At 39.7% G+C, this 23,887-nt stretch overlaps 1 protein-coding gene across 1 annotated transcript in view; it reads right to left on the reverse strand.

Moving 5' to 3' along the window:
* The window catches only part of ERC2 (ELKS/RAB6-interacting/CAST family member 2), a gene marked incomplete at its 3' end in the record, with an annotated part of 575,666 nt that overhangs the window by 181,545 nt on the left and 370,234 nt on the right, over positions 1 to 23,887 (reverse strand). Inside the window, exon 7 of the mRNA XM_007451771.1 lies at positions 13,654 to 13,821. Coding sequence (XP_007451833.1) covers positions 13,654 to 13,821 — 168 coding nt within the window. The remainder of the gene's footprint in view (positions 1 to 13,653; positions 13,822 to 23,887) is intronic.

Consider the following 23,887-nt stretch of genomic DNA (forward strand, 5'->3'; position numbering starts at 1 on the left):
GGGAAGGGGGAGGGGCAATCCGAAGGTAGGGGATTAAGAGTTATAAACTATTATGTATAAAATAAACTAAAAAGATATATTGTACAACACAGGGAATATAGCCAATTTTTAATAATAGCTATAAATGGAGTATAACATTTAAAAACTGTGAATCACAATACTGTACACCTATACCTTAAATAATACTATTCATCAACTACACTTCATTAAAAAAAATAATAATGACAGAAGGTCCTTTCTTCTCAACCTAAACACAAAAAAGTGCTGGTTTGTTCTCTTTCTAAAAGCAATTTAAGGTCATCATTTCAACGCAATACATCGCAGCAGATACACGCACGCATGCACCCCCCCCTCCCCACCCCCACCATCTCAATGCCCTTCAGGAACCTTTCCACTAGTTCATCACTAAAATGGTTTCCCCTATCTGACCTCCAATATAATTTTGCTAGTTTAGCATCAAAGCTCTGAATTCTGGTCTTAAGTCTGACTTGAGCTCACCTGAGGTTATGTATCTGATTTCTGGCTCTCAGAACCCTCACCTCCTCAACAGGCTGAATCAGACCAGGCTGCTTCTCAAGTTTTCTTCAGTGCTATCATTCTATACTGTCACAACTCTGGCTTCAGGGCAACCTCAGGGACAAAAAAAACACTTGTGTGGCTATGATACAGATGTTTCATAAATAAGAGGCATTATCTTTAGAAGTATTATCTTTCGAATGAACTAGTGATAAAGGCTATAGCATGGATGCGTTGCAAATGTGTTATGCCACGTGAAAGAAGCCAGATGCAAAAGGTTATATGCTGTATACTTTTATTTCTATGACATTCTGGAAAAGGCAAAACTATTAGCATGGGGAACAAACTGGTGGTTGCCAGGGATTGGGGGCTGAGAAGAAGGGCTGACTACAGAGAGGGCAGCACAAGGGAGGTTTTGAGGCGACACAGGTGTCCTGTATCAGGACTGTGAAGGTAGTTATACAGCTCTATGCTTTTGTCAAAACCCACAGAACTGTAACACAAAGAGTGAATTTTACTGTAAGTAAATTTAAAAATCAATTTTAAGTAATCCTTACAAAGTAATTCAGTTTTCTTTCCAAGCTCTTTGAAAGAGTTGATGGGTCCAACATTTAAATTCAGATTTTTAATATAAAATAATAATTACCTGTGCACCAGCAGTAATGGGCACCTTGTGCATTCAACAATAGTCCTTTGAACACCTACTACTATGTTGAGAAGAACTGAGACGGAAAGTCAGCTCATCCTCATTCTAAAGATAGGGAAAATGAGGCAGAGAAATTTTAAGTAACTTGCCTAAGGTTAAAATGTCCTTAAGGTGAGATTCAAAGCCAGGCTTGACACAGTCCATGCTCTTAACAAACTAATTTTGCTGATGCGTACCTATATGTATATGTGTGTAAAAAATTTTTAAAAACAAAAGTAGGGTCATATGTTAGTGAGGGTGTGAGAAAACAGGCATTCTCATTTTCTGTACATACATATTGTAGACAGTTTATTTCACTTAGCAAATTAATGTGAATATCTTTCCATGTCATTTCTGTTGGCTGAATTTCTATGTAGAAATATACCATCACTTATTTATTCACTCCTCCACTTTATAATAGTTTCACTCTTCAGGTAAAATTTTTTTTTAAATTAAAGAACCATGCTATGAACAAGGCTGTGACTAAATCTATGCCTACTCCCTTAATTTTTTCTTAGAATGAATTCCTAGGTGAAGAATCAGTAGATGAAGCAGCTTTGGTCTACTACCCCCATATTTGTCTTTCCCCCAGCTACCTGACACTTTATACCTGCCTCTATTTCTTTTCAAAGACCCTCCCCTGCAAGCTCTAATGATAAGTGTTGGTAACACAGAACGGCCGCAAAGAATATTTGCCTCTACTCCTACCTTCCCATCTGGCCACCCTTGTCTATGCCTCCAGCTGTTCACAAGTTCACAAACATTCATAATTTGGAGAAAGCCTCAGTGTATGTATGTGCTACCCTTTATAGCCTTTCATAAATCAAAGTGCCACATGCAACCTAAAGAATTTAACTTCATATTTCAATACTAAAGAAATACTCCCACCCCAAGTCAATCAGTGCCACTCATTCGAGCATCCTATTTGCTTAGCTTTGCTCCATTCAGACTTTACTCACAAAAAAGCTGCAGAATGCAACAGAAACTTGGGAAGAACTCATCCTTGGAAGCAAGTGACTTACTTTCCATTGCACCAACAGGAATGTCTGAGGCAAATAGTAAATACAGCGCCCCAAAGAAGTACACCTTGTTCAGCTCTATCAAATATTTGGAGTATATTTTTTTAAAAATCTCAAACTTGCCATGAAGGTTGTTATATGTTAGAGGTGCCTTTAGGCTATAATAACTTGTGATCTACCCCAGAGCTCAGCAAACTATAGCCCATGGGCCAAATCTGATCCACTGCCTGTTTTGTAAATAAAGTTTTATTGGAACACAACCATTCCTATTTGTTTACTCATTCTGAATCTCACCAGAACTTTGGAGAGATTTGTTTATTCGTGCCATTACATTTCAACTCTCCAATTAACACTTATTGAGCACCTACAAGGTGCCAAGCACTGTGCTTGTTGCTAGGGATAAGAAGATGAGTAAGACCCAGTGGCTTCCTCGGCCGAGCTCAGGATTTAATGGGGAAACAAACACATAATATCATACTTTAAGAAATCTCAGTTATGCAACCTGAAGTAATACAACCTGAGAAGTGTAATAAAGGTTCATTCCTAAGCATACATTTTGAAATCATGCAAATCCTCCTCAAATCATAAAAATTCATCCAACTTCCATGGTTTCTAAACTGAGCAGTCAAAGGCACAGGAAACTGCTTTCATTACAGTTACAAGCAATACCACTTTAGTGAGCCAACACCCCTTGTAAGTATCCTGTGAACTCCACTACTCTCCACTTGCCTCTGGATTTCTGTGACAGGTTTATTACTACTGAACAGTTATATTAATATGCACTTGTATCAGTTTTCTATTGCTGTGCAACAAAATACCACTAATCCAGTGGCTTAAAATGACACCCATCTATCAGCTCACAATTCTGTAGGTCAGATTTCCAGCACAGTGTGGCTGGGGTCTCTATTCAGGGTATTCTGAGGATGAAATCGGGGTGTTGGCCAGAATGAATATTTGTCTGGAGGCTCTAGAGGGAAGAAAAACACTTCCAATCTTACTCTTGTTATTGGCAAAAATCAGTTTCCTGTGGTCTTAGGACTGAGGTACTTGCTTCCTGGCTGTTGTCACTGGGAGTCACTTTCAGCTCCAGGGGCTGTCGCATTCCATGCCATGTGGTCCCCTCCACCTTCAAATCAACAGTGGAGAACTTCTCATGCAGTGAATCCCTCTCCTATTTTGAATCTGTGACTTCCCTGACTCTGACCTTAGAATCCATGTTTAAAGGGCTCATATGATTAGGTCAAGCTTACCCAGAAAATCTCTCTTTCTTAAAGTCATCTGTGCCATATAACATAATCTATGTTAAATCCATCATATTCACAGTCCTGGGCATTAGTCAAGGAATATATACCGGAGAGGTGGGAAACCTTGGGGGCCATCTTAGAATTCTACCTACCATAGCACTTTTGTTAAAATTATAAATTACTTTTGCAGCGAGCAGGGGCTACTCTTCATTGCGGTGCGTGGGCTTCTCATCGCAGTGGCTTCTCTTGTTGCGGAGCACGAGCTCTAGGCACACAGGCTTCAGCAGTTGTGGCATGTGGGCTCAGTAGTTGTGGCGCGCAGGCTTAGTAGCTGTGGCTTGAGGGCTCTAGAGAGCAGGCTCAGTAGTTGTGGCGCACGGGCTTAGTTGATCCACGGCATGTGGGATATTCCCAGACCAGGGCTCAAACCCACGTCCCCCTGCATTGGCAAGTGGATTTGTAACCACTGCGCCACCAGGGAAGTCCCCATGTCGGTGCTACTGCTGGTTCTCAGAAACCAGCAATCGTAAAAGGATGTAAGTGTGATATAATGCTATGCTGAAGACCCCAAACTGCCAGATACCCTGTGCCATTAGTTTAGAATTCAACTTCTGGGAAAACAGTCTGTTTAAAGCAGTTACATCTTTTAGTTTGCAAAAGGTATAGTATAATCAATAAGGAAAAAGGGGAAAAAAAATGGCAACAAGACTGCAATATCAGAACAATACTAAGGTGCCCCTTTCCCACAATAACTGTGGAGTTATGTGCCCCAAGAATGCATCACTTCTAATTTACATTTAGCCTTATGGGAAACTTAAGACACATATTATAAAAGTTTTGAATTATGGACTTCTCTGTACAATATAACATGATAAATGCTAATATAGATATGTGTAAACTCTTCACAGCAAGGTAGAATCCATTGTCAAACACAGGATAAGTAAAAAAGACAGACAGAAAATTTTCCTTCCCACATACCTAACGTTGATTTAAATTAAATGGCTTGGGGAGTATGTGGGAGGAAAAATGGAACCAGCTCCAGACTGAAATCTGTAAAAGCTCAAACACCTCTAATTCCATACCACAAAACAACAACAGCTGGCAGCTGAGACTGACAGATGTGTCAAGATGCTTGTACCCATTAGCGTAGCAGCCACAGTCAGGGCACTCTGGGCATTTTTATTTTAAATCTTCAGGGGTTTTGCAGGTAATTACAAACAAACTTTTAAAAAATCCGTCATGCTGAAATTGAGTACAGAATATAAGGTCTTAGCCCAGAAGCAAATATTTATTTAAAAGAGAATTTGCCTCCCCTGGCTCAGGATCAGCTCCCTCATTGAATAAGAATCAGTTCTCAGTACCAGCTGGCTCTGAACTGCATTTTGAAATAACACAGATAATCACTATTGCCACTAGCAAGTCATAAGGGACTGGAAGAGAACATTCATAATATGGAAGTCAAAATGACTCTCAAAGCTAATTACAAAATATATTTGATTTCTAGAAGACATAAAGAATAGAAAAACTTCTCTGAAATTTGTTTCCTAAATGAGGCAGGGGAGTGTGGTCCATCTATATTAAATTACTTCTAATTCCACTAAATGCACTGTGCTGCCTCTTCCAGCCAAACCTTTGCAAATACTATTCTTGCCACTTTGACTGGACAACACTTCCTACTCCCTCAGATCCCAGTTTAGTCACCAACTTTTCCAGAAGTCCTCCTTGACCATCCTATTCCCCACAATAGGTGAGGTGGCCCTCCTACATGAACCATGTACCTGGCTGGCATAGCACATATCACACTTTGCCCTGCAATTGCCTGCTCAGTGGTCTTTTCCATGAGTGTGAGCTCTCAGAGGACAGAAACTATACCTTCTCCAATAGCCTCTGTATCCCCGCGTGCCTGCAGAGCATCCAGACCATTACAGATGCCGAATATGTATTGCTGGATGACTGAATGGTAGGAAGGAAGGGAAGGCAAACTGGCCAGAATAGGGCAATAAAGTCCCAGGCCTCAGCTATCACAGGGGAATGGAGAGAAGAAAAAGGAAAAGTGTAATCAGAGCCCAGGCTCTGTCACTAATTAGTTCTTTGACCCTAAACAAGTCACTTCATCTCTGAGAACCTCTGTGTCCTGAGTGGAAAAATAAAAAGGCTGGACTAGGAGGGTTCATCAAGTCTCTGCCAGATTTATGTTCTCTCATATCTTTGTCTTCCAGACTGTCCATGCTTTATCAGCATACCCATTTTAACATGTCTTTTAAAGTCAAATAATATTCAGTTGGGTTCAATAGAGTGAGGGGGTAGAAAGATGCAGCTAATTGAGTACAGTGACTATAGATGCTGACTGAATGCATGAATAACTGAGCAGCCTTCCTAAATCTCTTTAATTGCTCCATCAGAAGGTAAATTTTTTAGCCTTGGTTCTTTTGATAATAAAATGTCATTTCATCAATGTCATCTCTAAGAGAAAGGCAACCTCAAATCCCTTAGGAAAAAAGCAATTACAAAATGGAGGAGGCTGGTGAATTCATTGCTTGTCAAAGAAGCTAAGGTTTACCAAGGAAGCCACAATCTCTACTCAAGAGACACAAAGTGACCTTCGAAATATCACTTCATTGGGGCAAAATGATCAATAGGATCAACTGGTTAAAATCAGGCTGTTTCTTCCCTAGGACATTGCTAACATTGGGCAAATAATTCCAGATAAGAGTAGCATCCATGCATGCCTGATTGTTTGTCCTGTGGAATGCAATTTGCCCTAGGACCCTTGACATCAACCACATGCCATAATAAAGACACAGTGTATTAAATGATGCCAGAGTAAAGATGCTTTTGCTTAGACCCAATGACACACTGCTACCCTACAAACATAGAATACATACAGAGAATTTATTATACTATAATATAGTAAGTTAGCTTTTTCCTATATTTTCTACTGAAGAAGGCAGTTTCAAAAGAAAATGGGCAAATCACAAACGCTAACCTAGACAATACTTTTTTTAGTTGCAAATATTTAAGCAACGTAGGTTAACCTACGATCAGTCAACATGAACAAATGATGTTACCTTATCCCAAATGACTAGACAAAATATATGAAAAATGCATTAAATGTAAATATAGAAATCGTATTTTCAGCCCAAATGGCTGCTACAATAAAGTTCATTTTTTGTCAGAAAAAAAAAAAATAGTCTTAAAGGTATTTTCCAGATGACTGAAATGCTGGCATTTAGCTAAAGAAATTTAAATTGGGTGATAACTGATAGGTGACTCATCTCTATTCTAAATCAGATGTTTTATTTCTACCATATATTCCCTATACTGAAGTTTGACCACCACCCCTCTCCAAATTAGCTGATTTGATCAGTATGGTCAGATCAGTTTAAATAATTCTAAAAATTTTAATACTTCAAAGAGTGCTATATACATGCTCTTTATAGATTAATTAATATATGTGAAAATTATAAAAGAGAAAGTAATATTAACAGTTCAATCATACACACACCCGCCCACCTACCCACCCAAGATGTTTACCTCTGTAAACTGCCTATAATCATGCCAGAAAAAAGGTGTAGCTAAAAATGTTACAGAGAAATGTCTGTTATACTACGTAAAAATCACTTTAAGGAATACTATCTCAAGGCAGGAAGCAGAGAGATCCAAGATGAGAAGGGTGGTCCATACACAGGAAGAAAAGGACCCCAAAAGACCAGGGTTAGGTCTGGATAGTAATTTGCTTTGGCAGAGGCCAAGGGGCTGTCTCTTGTGCACTGCAGGCTGTTTAGCAGGACCCCTGGACTCTAGCCACCAGACACTTGCAGCAATCCTCCAGCTGTGGCAACGAAAACTACCTCCAGACATTGCCAACTGTTCCTCGGGAGGTTGGGGCTTGAAAGTGTACCCCAGTTGAGAACCGCTGCCTTAGACTCACAGCCACCTCGGTTGTGGCTCCATCCCCTGAGTGCCAGCCCATTTCTTGCCTTCAGATGTAGAGTGAGCTTGACTACACGGAGGTCTAACCTTAGGTGAACAGCTCCCCGCAAAGTGGAATGGCTTCCCAGACCACTTTCTCTCGGACTAAGGGAGGAGTCTACCAAATCCTGAGTTCATCTGCGACTAGTCCAGGAAAGATGCTCAGACGTCTCAAATCATCTTTTGAGGTCTCAGTCCTTAAAGCCAACAACCAAAACAAAGTGAAACTACTAAGAGAGCAAAAATGGTGCAATCCTTTGAAAAGGAAGCTGCAAAACAATCCAATGGCTTAGAATGGTACGGGAAGAATCTCATGGAGGAAAATATAAACATAAACTGAAGGTCACCACAATCTTTCTTTTTTCTAAATACAGACTAACATAAACTTTTAAAAATCCAGATCTGCTGTCATACTTTTTAATTTAACTGTTTTCCTATTTTTCATCACATTATTTAGTAGCTGCATCTCTGCCAGTTTGGTATTAAAAACAGGCATCCTTGTGTATCGACCTCAGGTAAATTGCTCAAACTATAGTTCAGCTAATCCCTAAAAGTTAATGATCCCACTTGTCTCATGAGGGAAGCAGGGCCATAAAGAGAAAAACACCAGAATAGTGTGGTGGTTAAGACTAGCTCTATCACCTCCCTGCCATGTGACTCTGGGCAAGTCACTCTCTAAACCACAGTCTCCCATTTTAAAAATAGCGATTATGATTCTACGTACGTGCCGTTAGGTTTTTTATAAGGACTCGACCTAAGAATGCAAAGCCCTTAGCACAGTGTCTGGTATATAGTAAGGATTCAATCAATAGTAGATTACCCTTTTGTTATAAAAATTATCATTTGCATGGTCATAATTGGAAATCACCATGGATAATCAGCAATTTCATTGTATCACTCTCATAAAATGCCATGACTCTAACAACCCAGTAAGTTAGAAGTAAGAAGTGGAGGAATAAGCATTCTCTTTGGGGAACAAAACAGTATTTTCTGTAAATGCCACCACATTTTCTTTTTATTAAAAGGGAAAATTAAAGAAGAGTGGCTAAGCTCCCTTACTCAAGGCTTCATCCATTTTTATCTTCCCAGGGTAATGGAACAGAGGCTGGAGGTGTTAGATGCAGGTGGAGCAAAAATCATTTCCTTATCTGTCCTTTATTACTCATGGGATGGTTCCATCTTGCAGCCTACACAGAACACACTGTTCTGGGAACAACAAGTGGGTCTGACATTTCACTGGGGCAAATGACTCTTCCCACAGCAAACAATATTCTTGGGCCAGGAGTGGATCTCAAAGTGATTTCTCTTCTCCCAAGTTCTCATTCATTCAGAATTTACTGACATAATTTATTCATCAAATGCATACTGACCGAGGACCATCACCTGCCAAGAATTTTGCAAGGAGCTGGGGGTATCTTGATGATGACGGCTGGGGCGCTCAAGGAGCTTAGCCCTGGAGGGAAGCCAACATTCATTAACGGGGTGCATAACTTCAAAGTGAGCCAAGAAATGGTTATCTACGAGTGTAAAACCTCTCCCAGCCTGCAGTGTCAGCAAAGACTTCCCTAAGTGACACAAGAACTGAGTGGAAAGCTCAGATGTAAAGCTTGGAACCACATTTCCCAGATTTCTTTTAGGTAGGGTCTGGTTAGATCCTACTAATGAGAGGCATTTGTGTGAACTTTGGAGCTCTGTCCCAGGACTCTGAATCTTGACCAACAGCATGACGTAAGGGTGTGGGGCGGCGGCACGGGGGAGGGGTGAGGGCAGCCATCAGCAGAGAAGACGCTGGACCAGACACTCCGGGTTACAAGGTCAGGGCACGGTCTGCTTTCTCTTGGTCTCCTAGAACTGTCCTGGTTCTTGATCATCCCTAATCTGGTTCTACCAGCCAGATAACTGGAGCTCGGGATATTCCTGCAGTAAATTTCCTTTTGCTTAAGGTAGCCAGAATTAGCTTCTGCTCTTTGCATCCATCAAGTGGTTTGTTTCTGGTAACATGACACATTATACAAGTCTACCTTCCCAACCAGACTCTCAGCTTCTTGAGGACTGGAGAATGTCTTATTTCTCTTTAAACCTCCAGGGCCTAGAGTAGTGACTGACTGACACGTAGGAAACACTAGTAAATGCAAAATGAATATGATTTTTCACATGTTTAAAAAATTAGGAGGTTTGCCAATAATAAATATAAAAGTCCAACTGGATATTTAACACTGAGAAAGAGCTCAATTGAGTCAGCAAGTCCTCCATACCTTACGTCAGTTTTACACTCATGTGGAAATCTCTATGTTCCCTAGCCATCTTCTCAAATTTAACTTTTTAATATAAACTTCATGAAGCAATCCAGTATGCTAATAACCACACTCCTGTAGCATTCTTTCCTCTATTGTCATTCAGAATTTTCACCATCATACTTCCAAATGGGTAGAATAAAACTGCTAAAGGGGCAGGTCCATATATACCATTCCCAGGAGCCAACTACACTCCCCTCTTCCTGCCCTTTCCAACCCACGGGGCAATCTATGAAGCTCAGTAGACAGCTAGTGAACTTGGCGTACAGAGAAGTCACCATCTGTTTTTCTACCCCTAATAAATAAAGTACCTCTGCTCTATAAATTCACATCGCTTGTGGGACTGAGACCTAGAATGAAAATGGAGATAGAATTTTTCCCCAATTTAAGGGCTTTAAAAAAATTTTCTTGGGTAGTAAGTTTATGCTGCAAGAATCTATGAGCTACATAACAGTCTGAATTTGATCTGGTTCAAATAATGCTACCATGTTCTAAAATCCTAGGCATGAATACACTTTCCAAATGTACAATGTCATCAAGGTTTTATGACATTTACTACAAAAACTCAATAGTCAGGTAGCACCTCATCAGTGGAAGCTTGAATTCAGGTATGGGAACAGAATGCTATGGCTGTAGCATGAAAACTGGGATGCTTCTCTGACTTCAGTATCACAGCCACACAGGGATGATCCACTAAACAATCTTCATACATGCACCTTTTTGACACCTACTAAAAGAATTCCATTTCTTGGAATTATGGAGTAGAGCCAGAAACATGGTGGTAGGACCAAATCCATTCTCGATGACTTCTGTTTTGCTACACAAGTTTGATCAGAGATATTATGCCACCTGGGGTTCTCTGTTCATTCAATTTCACTTCCTTCCTCAAGTAACAAAATGCTTAGAGCGTTATGCCCGTGCCTGCTGCCCAGACATGTGACCTGTGCACATGGCTTATGGAGTACACAAGACTTCTGAGACCCAAGGCTCTGAAGGCAAAGCTGACAGATATGAGGTGCAAGCCTAGCTTGGCCAGGTTCAACATGGCTATGGAAGGAGTATACCCAGTTCTACTGGCATCAAAACACAGTGCTGGTTGCCGAAGAGTCTACAAGAAAGAAATATTAAGTAATACTGCACCTCTGACATTGACATGAGTTTATTATTCTTTCATGCCAACACACCCTAGTCCAAAGCTTATGCTGTCCCAGTCCAGGCCTGCCCTAAATCAGCCAATTATGCTGAATGTGCTCAAAACTCTAAGGAGTCCCCAGTCCCAAAGACAGTGTTTCATTAGCCCGTCAGCTTCTGTATTATTTCCACATTCTGAAGTAGTAGTTTCTGAATTGTGTGCATCACTTCTTTAGGAATTATTTCTCTTTCACACTGCAGGTATAATAGCACTCCTGCCCCATCACTATGTTGCCAGTGGTTTTATATCCTCCACCAAATGGATTGGTAAACACTCAGTGAAAAAAAAAAAAACAAACTTGAAGCTAAACAACCTCTCCAAATATACATGAGATATTCCCAAATCCATTATCAGCATGGCTTAAATAAGTGGGATCATGATCCTGTTGCCCAAAGGAGCCATAATACACAACTGGCTTTGTTCTAGAATTCCCAAACTGATTCCCAAACCTTTGAATCTGGCTGTGAGGGAAAGTTTAAAATTTTGCAAAATACTCACATCAGCAAAAGTGGCCAACTGTCACTTCTGCATTGAAAGGACTTCCCAGGGACTTCCCTGGTGGCACAGTGGATAAGACTCTGTGCTCCCAATGCAGGGGGCACGGGTTTAATCCCTGGTCAGGGAACTAGATCCCACATGCATGCCGCAACTAAGAGTTTGCATGCCACAACTAAGGAGCCCATGTGTCGCAATTAAGGAGCCCTGAAGCCACAACTAAGGAGCCTGCCTGCTGCAACTAAGACCTGGTGCAACCAAATAAATAAATAATTTTTTTTTTAGAAGAAAAAAGATAAAAAGAAAGTGCCTTCCCAAAATCTTTACTGAGAAAATTGTTGCCATTTATTCCTCAAGAATGAAGGAGCTTAGACTGGATAAACAAAAAGGTCCTACTGTAGAGCACAATCTCCTGGGATAAACCATAATGGAAAAGAATGTCTCTATGTGTATAACTGCGTCACTTTGCTGTACAGCAGAGACTGGCACAACACTATAAATCAACTAGACTTCAATTAAAAAAAAAAAAAAAAGAACGAGAGAGCTTAGTCTCAACCCCTGGTTGTGCAATTGTGATGTTCTTACTTGATTTGCTCTCGCACTTGGTGTCATCATAAACTTGAGGGCCAAAGGAAAAGGAGGCTTATTCTCTTAACTTGCAATAATCATTTTATTCTATACTCCCAAAGACTTAAACTTGTATCTAGGTTGTTTGACCTTGGGTAAGTCTACCATAAGCCTCAGCATCGCTGGGGTTAATAACTGTGCTTGCCTCACAGGGTTATATGGTCAAAAGTAAGTAAATAGTGCACGTAATAACCATAGCAGAGTACCTAGCATACAGCGTTCAACATAAGTTAAGTTCAGTAAATGCCAGCCTTTGGTATCATTTGCTGGTGGGGATTCTAAATGAAAAGTCTTCTTTTGAATCCTTAGTATATGCTCCAAGAACTGCCACTGTAACTATTTCTCTGTTAGTCCCACCTGCCCTAGACAGTCCTTTGATTCAAAGCGTCCTTAGTCGTCTCTTCCCAGCCCTCTTCTAATCACCTGTATCAATTAACTGGAGCTGTAACGGTGACCAGGGCCTTGTCTGTAAAATCTTAACAGAAATGAATTAATAATATGATCTATCAGACCACCAATATCCTGTGAGGATGGGGACACGGCTTCATGGGCGTGCAACTTGTGTAGGGGCACAGGGCCCCATACTCAGAAGAGCCCCATGCTTGGTTTAATGCTTTCCTTTACCATCCTGAAATTCTCAATAAAGTCTGAGCAAGGGGTCCCACATTTTCATTTTGCACTGGGCCCCACAAATTAGGTACCTGGTTGTGACTGGAGAGGTTTGGTCAGAGTGTGATAAGAATTATATTATGTTTTAAAAGAATTACTCCAGCTTGTGTTAAGAACAGCCTGTAGTAAAGGTAAGAGTTGAAGCAGGAAAAACAGGTAGGATGCTGTCAATATAAACAAGGTGCGAGGTGATGGTGGCAAATGACACCAAGAGGAGGGCCGGTTAGGTTCCATTTGCCTGCAGCTGCAGCATTGGTGCCCAGCAGCATGCTTGTCTACGGCAGTGTCCTGGCCAGCCAGCTCGTGCTTCCCCCCACTGGTTCCTGCCCAGTTTCCATGCTGCCTGCTTGTTAATCTGAGACCCCTGTGTTTCCCAACAGCTTCTTTTTATTAAAAGAGCAGGTGCTGGTTTCTCTTTTTGCCTACACTTTTCCTTACAGAAGGCAAGGGACCCTATGGTCCCACCAAAATTGTACACAGTAGCAAATAAGAATTCTTAAAAGAAAAATCTGGATGCTGTCCCCAAATCTCATTCCCCTACAACGGAGAAAATGTACTGCTGAAAGAAGGAAAGAAAAAAGAGCCCTAACCAGGTCAAGCATCTTCTGGGTTAAGTCACTGTATTAGAACGTATACATTCTCTCACTAATTCCAATTAAGTAACGGGTGTAAACATTACCACTCCTGCACTAATATCTGAATGGGTTTGATCACTATTTAGTTTCCAGGTAATCAAATAGAAAATTCAACAGGTCATGCTAAAAATGACATAGTACAACCACCAGTAAGTTAAATACCAGTAAATTTAAAGTTTATACTCCCTAATCTACAATTCTTTAACAATAATTTCTTCTTTTCCACGTGCTCAAAAGTTTCTCTGAAATGACAAAACATGGATGATATCAATTCTCAACCTGAAGGGCTTATGTCAGCTACTCACCTTTTTCTGGAGAACATTGATTTTCCTTTCCTTCACTTCTAACATATCCTTCATGTCTCGAATCTCTCCAGCCAGTGTCCCCTTCTCTTCTGTGAGGTCCTGCAGCTGTTTTGTTTTTTTATTGAGAAAAGATTCTTTCTCTTCTAGTCGTAATCTCAGTGCATCTACCTGAAATCAGGAAAAAGAAAAAGGGTTGTAGTTTTACAGAGTGGTCATCAGTAACCATCAGTCCTGCCCTGCGAGGAGCGTGGGGGGCAGCAGTATACCTTCTGAGCAGCGTGATCAAACACTGCTCATGGGCACCTCCATGTGTTTTAAAGCCTACATCCACCTTAAAGTTCTGTTGCATGTGTACCTGAACAGTGATACATTTTTTAAAATATAAGGTTCATATGAAATAGTAGTATGTCTCATGTTGTAAAACCAAAGGTTGGGGAGAAAAAGCACACTAGTCCTCTGTGTCTTTGAGAGCCCAGGGAGGGTACAACACGTCTCATACAGCATCCTCCAGGGATGCTCCTGTTCTCCTCAGAGAATACAATGAGCCACGCCACGGATATCTGGGAGAACAAGACTGACACGTTGAGAAACACTCCTAAATTAGAAAAAGACGTGTTGCCAAGAGGAAGTAAATGCTGCTAGAAGAAAATGATGTGGAAATGACACTCATTCTCCAGCTTTATGAAAGACTGCTTTCCAAATACTAAAGAAAAAAAGACACAGCATACAAAAAAATTCCTATTTCTACCTTAGCTCAAAACTTAGATTATTACAATTTCTGCTTTTCAAGTGTCGGTAATAAAATGAGGAAACATAACCTTTATTTTTTCAATGTTAACATTCCAAAGACCATGTGCAAAAAAAGTTTACATGGGTGATGTGGGGCGTGGGGGTGATGGAAGACTTTAATCCTCCCCTTCCGTACCAAGAACTGGATAGAAGCTACATCAACATTCAGGAAGTAATGATGCAAGCATGTTATTCAGAGATATCAAAATAACCAGGCATAAAGAGCTTAAACGGGTGGTCTTGAGGAAAAAGAATGGGACAGGGGTGAGCTGGGGGCTGCTGCATCTGATACCAATTCTTGTTGAACATTTTGCTCATTACACTATCAGCAGGTAAAATTTGGATGAAAGGGGAAAAAAACAAAAGTTGTTTACAAAGGATGCAAGAATACTGTAACACGCCAAAATAAATAGGTATGTAAATACTATGAGGACTCAAAGTCAAAGGCAACTTGGAACAACGGAGAGAGGACACTTAGGTTTTAGGCCAGGTTCTGCTTCCATCTTCTACTTGTGAGGATCAGGACAAATAACTCTCACTCCCCCACACCCAGGCTTCCAGACTCAGTTTCTTCATGCATAAAACAAAGTGGTAAGAACAGACTGTCTCTAAGTGCCTGACATTTTATGATTTTAAAGACAGAAATCAGTCATAGGCAGAATACATCAGGGAAGGATGACGATATTAGAGATAAAGTTATCAGAGTAGAATCTCCTTTTCCTACCCCTTTCCAAGAAAGGGGTTCCAAAGTTGTGTTTTTGAAGGTCAAAGGTGATGGGGAGGTTGGTGAGGAGGTTTTCTAGTTTCTGTCCCAGAGAGGAGGATGAAGCTGGGAGGTCCCAGCAAGGGAATAAGCAAGGACGAGTGCTTGAAGCCCAGTTGGCCGAATGACCCAGACTGCATTATGAGAGAGGATGGACATTCTGTGCTTGCAGAGGGTGTGAACTGCAGATTCTTCAGACATCTGATAGCTGTGTGTCTGCTTACATAATGGCCATAGAGGCCAGGGCGGGTGGGTGAAGGGGATACTCATGTCCTGGGGATCTCCCCTTTTCTAAGTGAAAATTCACGCCAATTGCACTAAAGCTTAAACATCCCAGATTCTCAAGTGGCTTATCTTTGTTTAAAGTTATCTTCGTCTACCAACCTGGAGTAACATCAATACTTCTCTTCGAGCTTTCCTCTTATCTGGTGAAAAAAAATATGATTTTTAGTTTATACATAAAGGATGGTATTTAGTGGGTTCCCTGGAAATTGGTGGAACACGCTGAACACTCTAGATCACAGCAGTGGTTAGAAGGGGTTACATATTCAATTGTAGAGATTTGCACACAGGCTGACCAGGATTCAGTGTATATCTGAGAAAAAACTGTGGTCTCATTAGCCCCACATTCTACCTATCAAAGATGAATGGTCTGTATCTGGATCAAAGGAAACACCCAATATCCAAAACCATGATATAAATAAATTACAATATGGGAGGTAGTGAGTAGTGCTAGAGAGAGTTGAGAAAAAGAGACTCTCTATTGATGAATAATAAGCTTAACATTTGCAGTGCCCTCTGGCTATGTGTGATCTATCAGTGCCCTGCCCCATCTTACTGAGCCCAGAAGAGATAAACAGCAACCTTAGCCATAAGACTATTTCTCCAGGAATAAAATGGAGAGCAAAGATGGTCGTGATCAACACACTACGCACAACACCCAAACTCTACATGGCAAGAGGGAGGCTGTGCCAGCTAAGGTCTTCTTTTTGGGAGTTTATTTGCCATGTGCCTGACAGAATGCACTTAGCTTCAAAGGAATTTGAATTCTGCCCTTCAGTCACCTTCACTCGATCTTCACAGCTTTGCACAGTCTCCTAGAATCAAGAAATGAAGCTTAAGGGTCTTTTTTTTTTAGACAAAACTTTGACCTGAACTGCATCCAATTCTCAACCAACATTAGCCCAGTTTGTAGTAAGCAAGCATGACATCATTTCTAAAGTCAAATTTTAACTTCCAGATGGTGGAAAACCACAAGCAGGCACACAGACCTTCTGATGCACAGAAGTTTAAATACAAGGAAGATCAGGCCAGAAAGAACGTAGTCTATTAAAAATTAGAATATGTAGTTCCAAACTGAGCAACAATGAGTAGGATTAAAGTTCCCCTCGCTAATACTCGAACCTCACTCAACAGTGTACATCATTTTTAAAAGAATCAGAAAAGCCCTGAAGTTTAGATTATATTCCAACATCAGGTAGACACATAAAAGTTTAAATGTTTGGGAATATGAAATACCTTTCTCTGCCTCGTCACTCAACACCAAATAATTTTAAGGGCCCTTGACTCTCTCTCAAACTTTGGCAGTTGACTCAATAATAAAACTTGGCAAAGCAAAGAGCGCCATCATTTCCCAGACAAAAAAAGAAATTAGAACTGTATGATACAGTCAATGCACAAAGACCCATAGGCTGAATTTCCAATTTTTACATATGACTTAACCACACGGGAACTAGTCACCTAATGATAAAACTAAGACAATCTTTTCATTTTAGAAGAATTACTCATTGCCTTCTGATCCAGTTGTGTGTGTATTTGTGTGTATATGTGGGTGCATGTGTGTGTATATTTAGAAGCATATAACATATGAAAATTTAACCTTTTACCTGGCAGTATAAAACATGAAGCATTTGTTATCACTTCTGTTCCAGGTAATAACTTGAAAGAAAAGGACCATGGCAATGAAATGGGCAAAAATTGCCGAAATCAGAGTTAAACTTTATTAATCTTCATTGTCATCACCCAGGAATTATAACCAGTTCCAGTGGTGAGGTATGTTTCTAGAAGCTCTCTATATAAGCCTCCTGACCTTTCTCCCATAAAGTCACATAGGCCTTCAGAAACGGTTACAATGTTGTGACAAAACACGAAGTGCTACTTGATGGGCCATGAATAATTTTTAAAAATCAAATGGTTCACTTCAATCTTAAAATGACTACAGCAACACCTGAGGAAAAAAAAAAAAAAACACTTGAGAAAGAAAAAGGAGCCACTTGAAAATTTTCACAGATTGAATACTACGTACTTGACAACACTTCAGGCATTGAATAAACATGCTATCACAAAGAACAACTTTAAAAGAAAATGAAACTGGAACACACACAAAAGCTCCCAATATAGTTTTATTTCACATTCAAAGTGTCATTTGTTTGTTTTTCCTAATAGTAGACTTGGGTTAAGGGTATATTTGAATTTGATTCAACTTGCAATCATTCAAATGAGGAGACAGTTTCAAAGTTGGAAGTATGCATAAAGTACATAGCTTCCAGAGACACAAACACTAAAAATAACCGAAAATCTAAAAGTTGCTGTGGCAGTAACCACTGCTTCTCACTCACATCCAATTCTCCCTTCCTTCCTGAACACAGGAAAAATTTCCCTTCCCAGCCCCCTTGTGGGAAGATGAGGCCATGTGTTTTATTCATGAAATGTAAGCAGAAGCCACATACATCATTTCCTGTCTATGCCATCCCCACACTCCTCCCCTTCCTCAGAGATCTTAAAGGCTACATTTTCCAGGCGGTGGAGCTAGATGATAGCAGAACCTCCATAAATCTGGATCCTTAAGTGACCAAGAGAAGCAGAATCACCCCTAACCTCCTGCCCCCCAATCCCTAACATGGGTTGGATATAACAGTATGATGTGTTAAACCACTCATCAATAATTACAATAATTTCCCCTGGTTTTACTAAAAAGTGTGTGCCTTAAAGCTAGAAAGGTCTGTCTTAGAGATTACCATAAACCTAAACGAAATCGGGCCATTGTACTTCCCTCTACTCCTACCATGTGTGTTACGACCCCAAAATCTACTTTCCCCGTCCTTTCACTCCAATTCCAAAGAAGGGGGGAAATGTCAGAGGGCCAAGGCCAGAGCTGAAAGGAAGAAGTAGCAGAACCCTAGGGAGTGAACCCAGAGGTTAAAGATCAAGACCTTGGGGAGAAAAAAGAGAGAGATCAAAGAGGAAGAGTCTCCTTAAGCACATTGGTTTGAACTTCAGTTTGTATCAATATCAACAAGTGGCTCAAGTAGGCAACTCTGTTTTGCAAAGTCTCTGCATTGCAAATATATGTTTTCAAGCAACTCATGGCAATGGCCATGGACTTACCCACGGGCCTTCCAAATGTCGGGAACAAAACTAATGTGTTATGAGCAAAATGTGGATAATAAGAGTACCTCTTTCGCCAAGTTATGTTAAAGATTAAATTAAATAACACATATAATGCACTTAGCACAGTGCCTGGCACCTAGAAGCACTCAATACATTTTTGCTATTATTATTATGTTTTATTATTCTGCTTTCCACAGCCTCTAACCCAGTGATTTATATACTGTAGGAATGCAACAAAGGTTGCTAATCAACAACCCTCAGGAAAAGTGAAGAACCAGCAAGTAAGGTTTTGTGCTCTAACATGTACCAGAGTGTTATACTGTCTGTCATTTACTTTAAAATATTTCAGCATACACAGTATGATATGTGTGTCTATGTGGAGGGGTTGCCTGGGTGGGTGGGTAGATGGGTATATTTCCCAAATGCAAAAAAATTCTCCAGGGGTAGTTAATTAGCCTATGAAAGATTTCAGTTAAAAGCTGAGATGCCAGAGTCAACTACCAAAAGTGCCTCAATATTCTTTATATTTGATGAGTACCTGAAATTTGGTCAATTAACATAATTGATGTGAGGAGTGATTTTTCCTTGGTGAAATGGGCGGTGTTCGAGATGTGTGGATTGGCTAGAAATGTTGCACAGACACTTCCACCCTTCCAGAAACAAGACTGAAGACAGTGTGTCCAATGAAAATATGATGCAAGCCACATATGTAATTTTTCATTTTTTTAGTAGCCAAGTTTAAAAAGTAAAAAGAAACAGGTAAAATTAATTTTGATGATATATTTAACTTAACCCTATATCAAAACCCTAATTTTGATAACACTATATCAAAAATATTACTCTTTAACATGTAATCAATATTAAAAAATCAATAATATATTTTACACTTTTTGTACTGTCTTCAAAATTCAGCATTTACGGGGCTTCCCTGGTGGCGCAGTGGTTGAGAATCTGCCTGCCAACGCAGGGGACACGGGTTCGAGCCCTGGTCTGGGAAGATCCCACATGCCCCGGAGCAACTAGGCCCGGGAGCCACAACTACTGAGCCTGCGTGTCTGGAGCCTGTGCTCTGCAACAAGCGAGGCCGCGATAGTGAGAGGCCCGCGCACCGCGATGAAGAGTGGCCCCCACTTGCCACAACTAGAGAAAGCCCTCGCACAAAACCGAAGACCCAACACAGCCATAAATAAATAAATAAATAAATAATTTTTTTAAATTCAGCATTTATTTTACACTTTTAGCATATCTCAATTAGAACTAGCCACATTTCAGGTGCTCAACAGCCCCATATGGCTCATGGCTACCATACTGGACCATGCAGGTTTATTATTCCAATAAGCCCCAAAGTTTCAACCCTTAGATTTTGATCTCCCCACATACAGACACTTCAGGGAGGATTTTGGACCAACAGCAAACATGGTTGGCTGAGCCTTGCCACAGGAAATAGTGTCACACTGACGTCTCATGAACCTTTTATGATCTCAGAAGGACAGAGAACTGGAATTTCAAGGAGCACTCAGAGAGGTTGTATGACTGATACAACTGGAGGCAGGGTCATGGGCAGGAGTCCTATAGCCTTCCCTTCTTTCACCATCAGAGGCTACTGATCTCTACCAAAGAGAACCACCTAATTGGCTTGGTGATTTAGTTAGCATGATCCTTCTGGAGTCTTGCTGAAAAGAAAAATTCAGAATAATCATTGCTTTTTAAAAGCTCTTTCATACAAATCTCTAATTATAGCAAAAGTTGCCTTTCAGATAAAAATGACCTTCAGGAACTGCACCATTAAAAATTAACTTATAGATGAGGGTGTGTCTATCTCTTACCCTATATTTAGGTTATGTCTTTCTACTCTTCGACTTCTGCAGCTATTTTGATTTCAGATTTCTCTTCTCTGTAGGTGCTCTTTTTATCTCCAGTAACTAGCATTATTTATTCATTCATTCAACAAATACGAAGACTTGATTTTGTGCCAGGCACTGTCCTAGTTTAGAGATACAGCCTTTTAACAAGACTGTCAGGTCATGATTTATTGAACCATATATTTGTGAAGTTGGAGGTGAGGTAGAGCAAATAAGTATTACGTAAATATTATCAGTAAACATGATTTTTAGGGTAAGAGGAAAGTAATCCAAATATAAAATCTAAGAGCATATGTAAAAGCCTTGTAAAAAAACAAAAAAACTGGATGAAAAAAGGCTAATTTGTGGCTATCTGTGTTTATTGGTGAAAATGTATATTGTGTGTTTGGGTACATACAAAATAATAAAATTCATGATTTAGCAAATGTCTATCAGCTATTATAAATTAGACTTGGACTGACACTTTGATATTCATTAAAATGGTTTATTTAACTGATGGCTACTCTTTACTATCCCATCTTAGAACACTAAATGGTCTTTATTGATTTGTTTTTGCTTTGTTTCATTTTGGCTGTGCCACACAGCTTGTGGGATCTTTGTTTACCGACCAGGAATTGAACTCGTGCCCTTGGCAGTGAAAGCTTGGAGTCCTAACCACTGGACCTCCAGGGAATTCCCTAAATGGTCTTTATTGATCTTTAAATAAGTTGTGCTTTATACATGTTCCTCTGCTTTCAAGATAACTTTGGATTTTAATACATTTAAGTCGTTAAAAAAGAGCCTTGTAATACTAGTAAGGATGAACACATGGTATGTATTCTTTTTTAAAATATTATTTTCTAGCTTTGTCCATTAAAACTGCTTAGAAAAAAGCGACCATCTCAGTAACAATGATCGCCCACCCCAAATACTGTCTCTTAAAACCATTTCTAACTAAAACAAATCAGTTTCACTGTAGAAATGACTGATTTTAGGTCTGTGGCAAGAAACTGTACACAGTAGGTATAGAATACCTTGTTGAACCAGAAAGCAAGGAATTGTGAAAAAACAATAGTCTTTTTGCCAGTCAAGGATGGGAAAATTTGATGCTACTGTATGAACAGACATTGCGGGGGTTGGGGGGGGGGTATGGAGGCCAGGGACAGGCAGTCAACCGGAGGAGAGACACTGGCTGCCACAACTAGGATGGAGGTGGTGGAGAAGGAGAACGTGGCTGTGTTTGAGATATATTTTGAGAAACAATCAGGAGGCAGCTGGGAGAACTGCAGGTTTGTAATTATGGGCAGGGGGGAAGGAAGGAAGGAATCAAAGGTTACTCCTGGGTTACTGGCTGGAATAGACAGTGGAATTATTGCCTGTTACGGGGAAGACTAGGGAGAATCAGACTTGAGGTAGGAAATCAAGAGTCCAGGATTAGGTACATGTAGCTTGAGATGCTAGGAAACATTAAAAAGGTAAATGGCTATATGAATGGCTATAGGAAGCTCCTGAAACAACAGAACCTGGACTAGAGTCTAACCTACTTGTGGGTGAGCAGTCCTGTAATTATATCAACATTCCTCCAGAAGACTAATGAGGACATCTTCTGCATATTTACAGATTTACTTCCACATAGATGCATTTACTCCCTCTGAGATCAAGTCAACAAAAACTTGTGAGGAGAGGACATCTACACAACTGAAAACCGAGAGAAATCCCTTTCCTAAAAGGGTCCCTGGTTTTCAGTCTTAGTTAAAAGGTCTCCCTACCCATCACAGTCATGAGTAACAAGAGATATGATCTTATCAATTACACCCTTAAGCTCTTCAAGGCGACCAGTTAATGTCAATCATGTATTTACCCTCCTGTTGATCAATGGAGTGATACTGACTGGGGAAAAAAAGACCAGATAATCCCAATTCCGTGTGCTGGCTTTCATCTAGCAACCCAAAACTTAAAACATTTGACCAAGGAAAAAAAATCTATACTACATTTTAAGATATTGAAATAGCACAAAGAGTAACAATAATGGCTGTATTATACATTGCTTCATAATTTACAGTATACTTTTCTCTTAAACTATAAGTCTGTTCTTTCACACAATTTCAATTCGAAAAACAAAATTCAGGTATATTCAGTATTGCATAAACACATGCTATGCTTGTAAAAGTTAAGTTACAATCACCAACTTGTTAACACAGTTAAAATTTTCAGGTTGTAAAGATGCATTTTGTCTTACCTACCCGTCAAAAAATTATGCCCAACTCCCACATGTCACCTACTTGAAGAAAACAATACTGGGTTAAGAATGCTTTGTTTCACCTACATGGAAGGATTCATATCATATGTGGGCTAATAATCCAGCCAACTTTATAAAACCTGTTTTCATACTTAAGTTTTTGGCTACTTCTTACACTAAAATTCGGTGGTTTTAAGTGACTAGTCCAAAGTTCAAAATTTAATGCTCAGTTCAGTTCCAGCAAATTTCTGAAAACACATGGGAATTGTAACTCATGTGTTAATACTTAAAGTTTTTGTTAATAAAACTTCCAACACTAACCTTACCTCACTGAACTTACCTCACTGGTTTTTATGCTCACTATAAAACTATAGCTGTCATAATATTTTTGAATTACTACAAAAGGAAGTAAGCCATTCCAAAGTCAATGTTATTTTGCAACATGATGATAGTTATAAATTCAAAATACTTAAAACCAATTTGCAAAGCTATCAATCTTAGTACCTCCTAACATTTGAAAAGCCCGTCTTCAAAACATTTACTATTACCAAAAAAAACAAGTTTAAGAAAATACCATGTATCATTCATATTGCACTTTCCCTTCAAGTAAGCACATTAAATTTAAACATGAAAAATTTTAAATATTGGTCCTACTTAGATATACCGTCAACTTTCTAAACTATCACTGAACCCAAAGAACTTAAATCACTGATAATTTGGTACCAAGATTAAGTAATAATTTTGTGATCTCAAGGTCAGTTATTTTCAATAAATCCAAATAAGTAACCTCCATCCAGGTATGTGTGACATGTTTGTAACTGACTAACAAATTAGAAACCACAGTCCTTTTATTTAAAAGAGAATTAAACCTGTGTTTTAAAGTCATGTCTCTCAAATCAGGGCCCATACTCCTGGAGGATGGGGACCTATGTTCAAGGATCCACAAGTTTGCTATAAGACGTATTTTATATTTTCTTTTTAATGATTATCTCAAAAGTTAAAGTGAACTTATTCTGGATCATGTAAATAACTCCTTATAATCAAGGATTGTTAAATGATCCCAACACCTGCCTTTGTATTTGCACTTAAGATTCTTTGGGAATGAAATGGAGAAAGCATAGAAGAAATATATCTTATTTCTCTGATATGTTCCCTCCTCCAAATCCTGGCCACTGGACATAATGCTGAACATGCAAACAAGGGGCTTATCAG

Source organism: Lipotes vexillifer, unplaced genomic scaffold (assembly GCF_000442215.2).
Source record: "Lipotes vexillifer unplaced genomic scaffold, Lipotes_vexillifer_v1.1 scaffold521, whole genome shotgun sequence".
Lineage (NCBI taxonomy): Eukaryota > Metazoa > Chordata > Mammalia > Artiodactyla > Lipotidae > Lipotes > Lipotes vexillifer.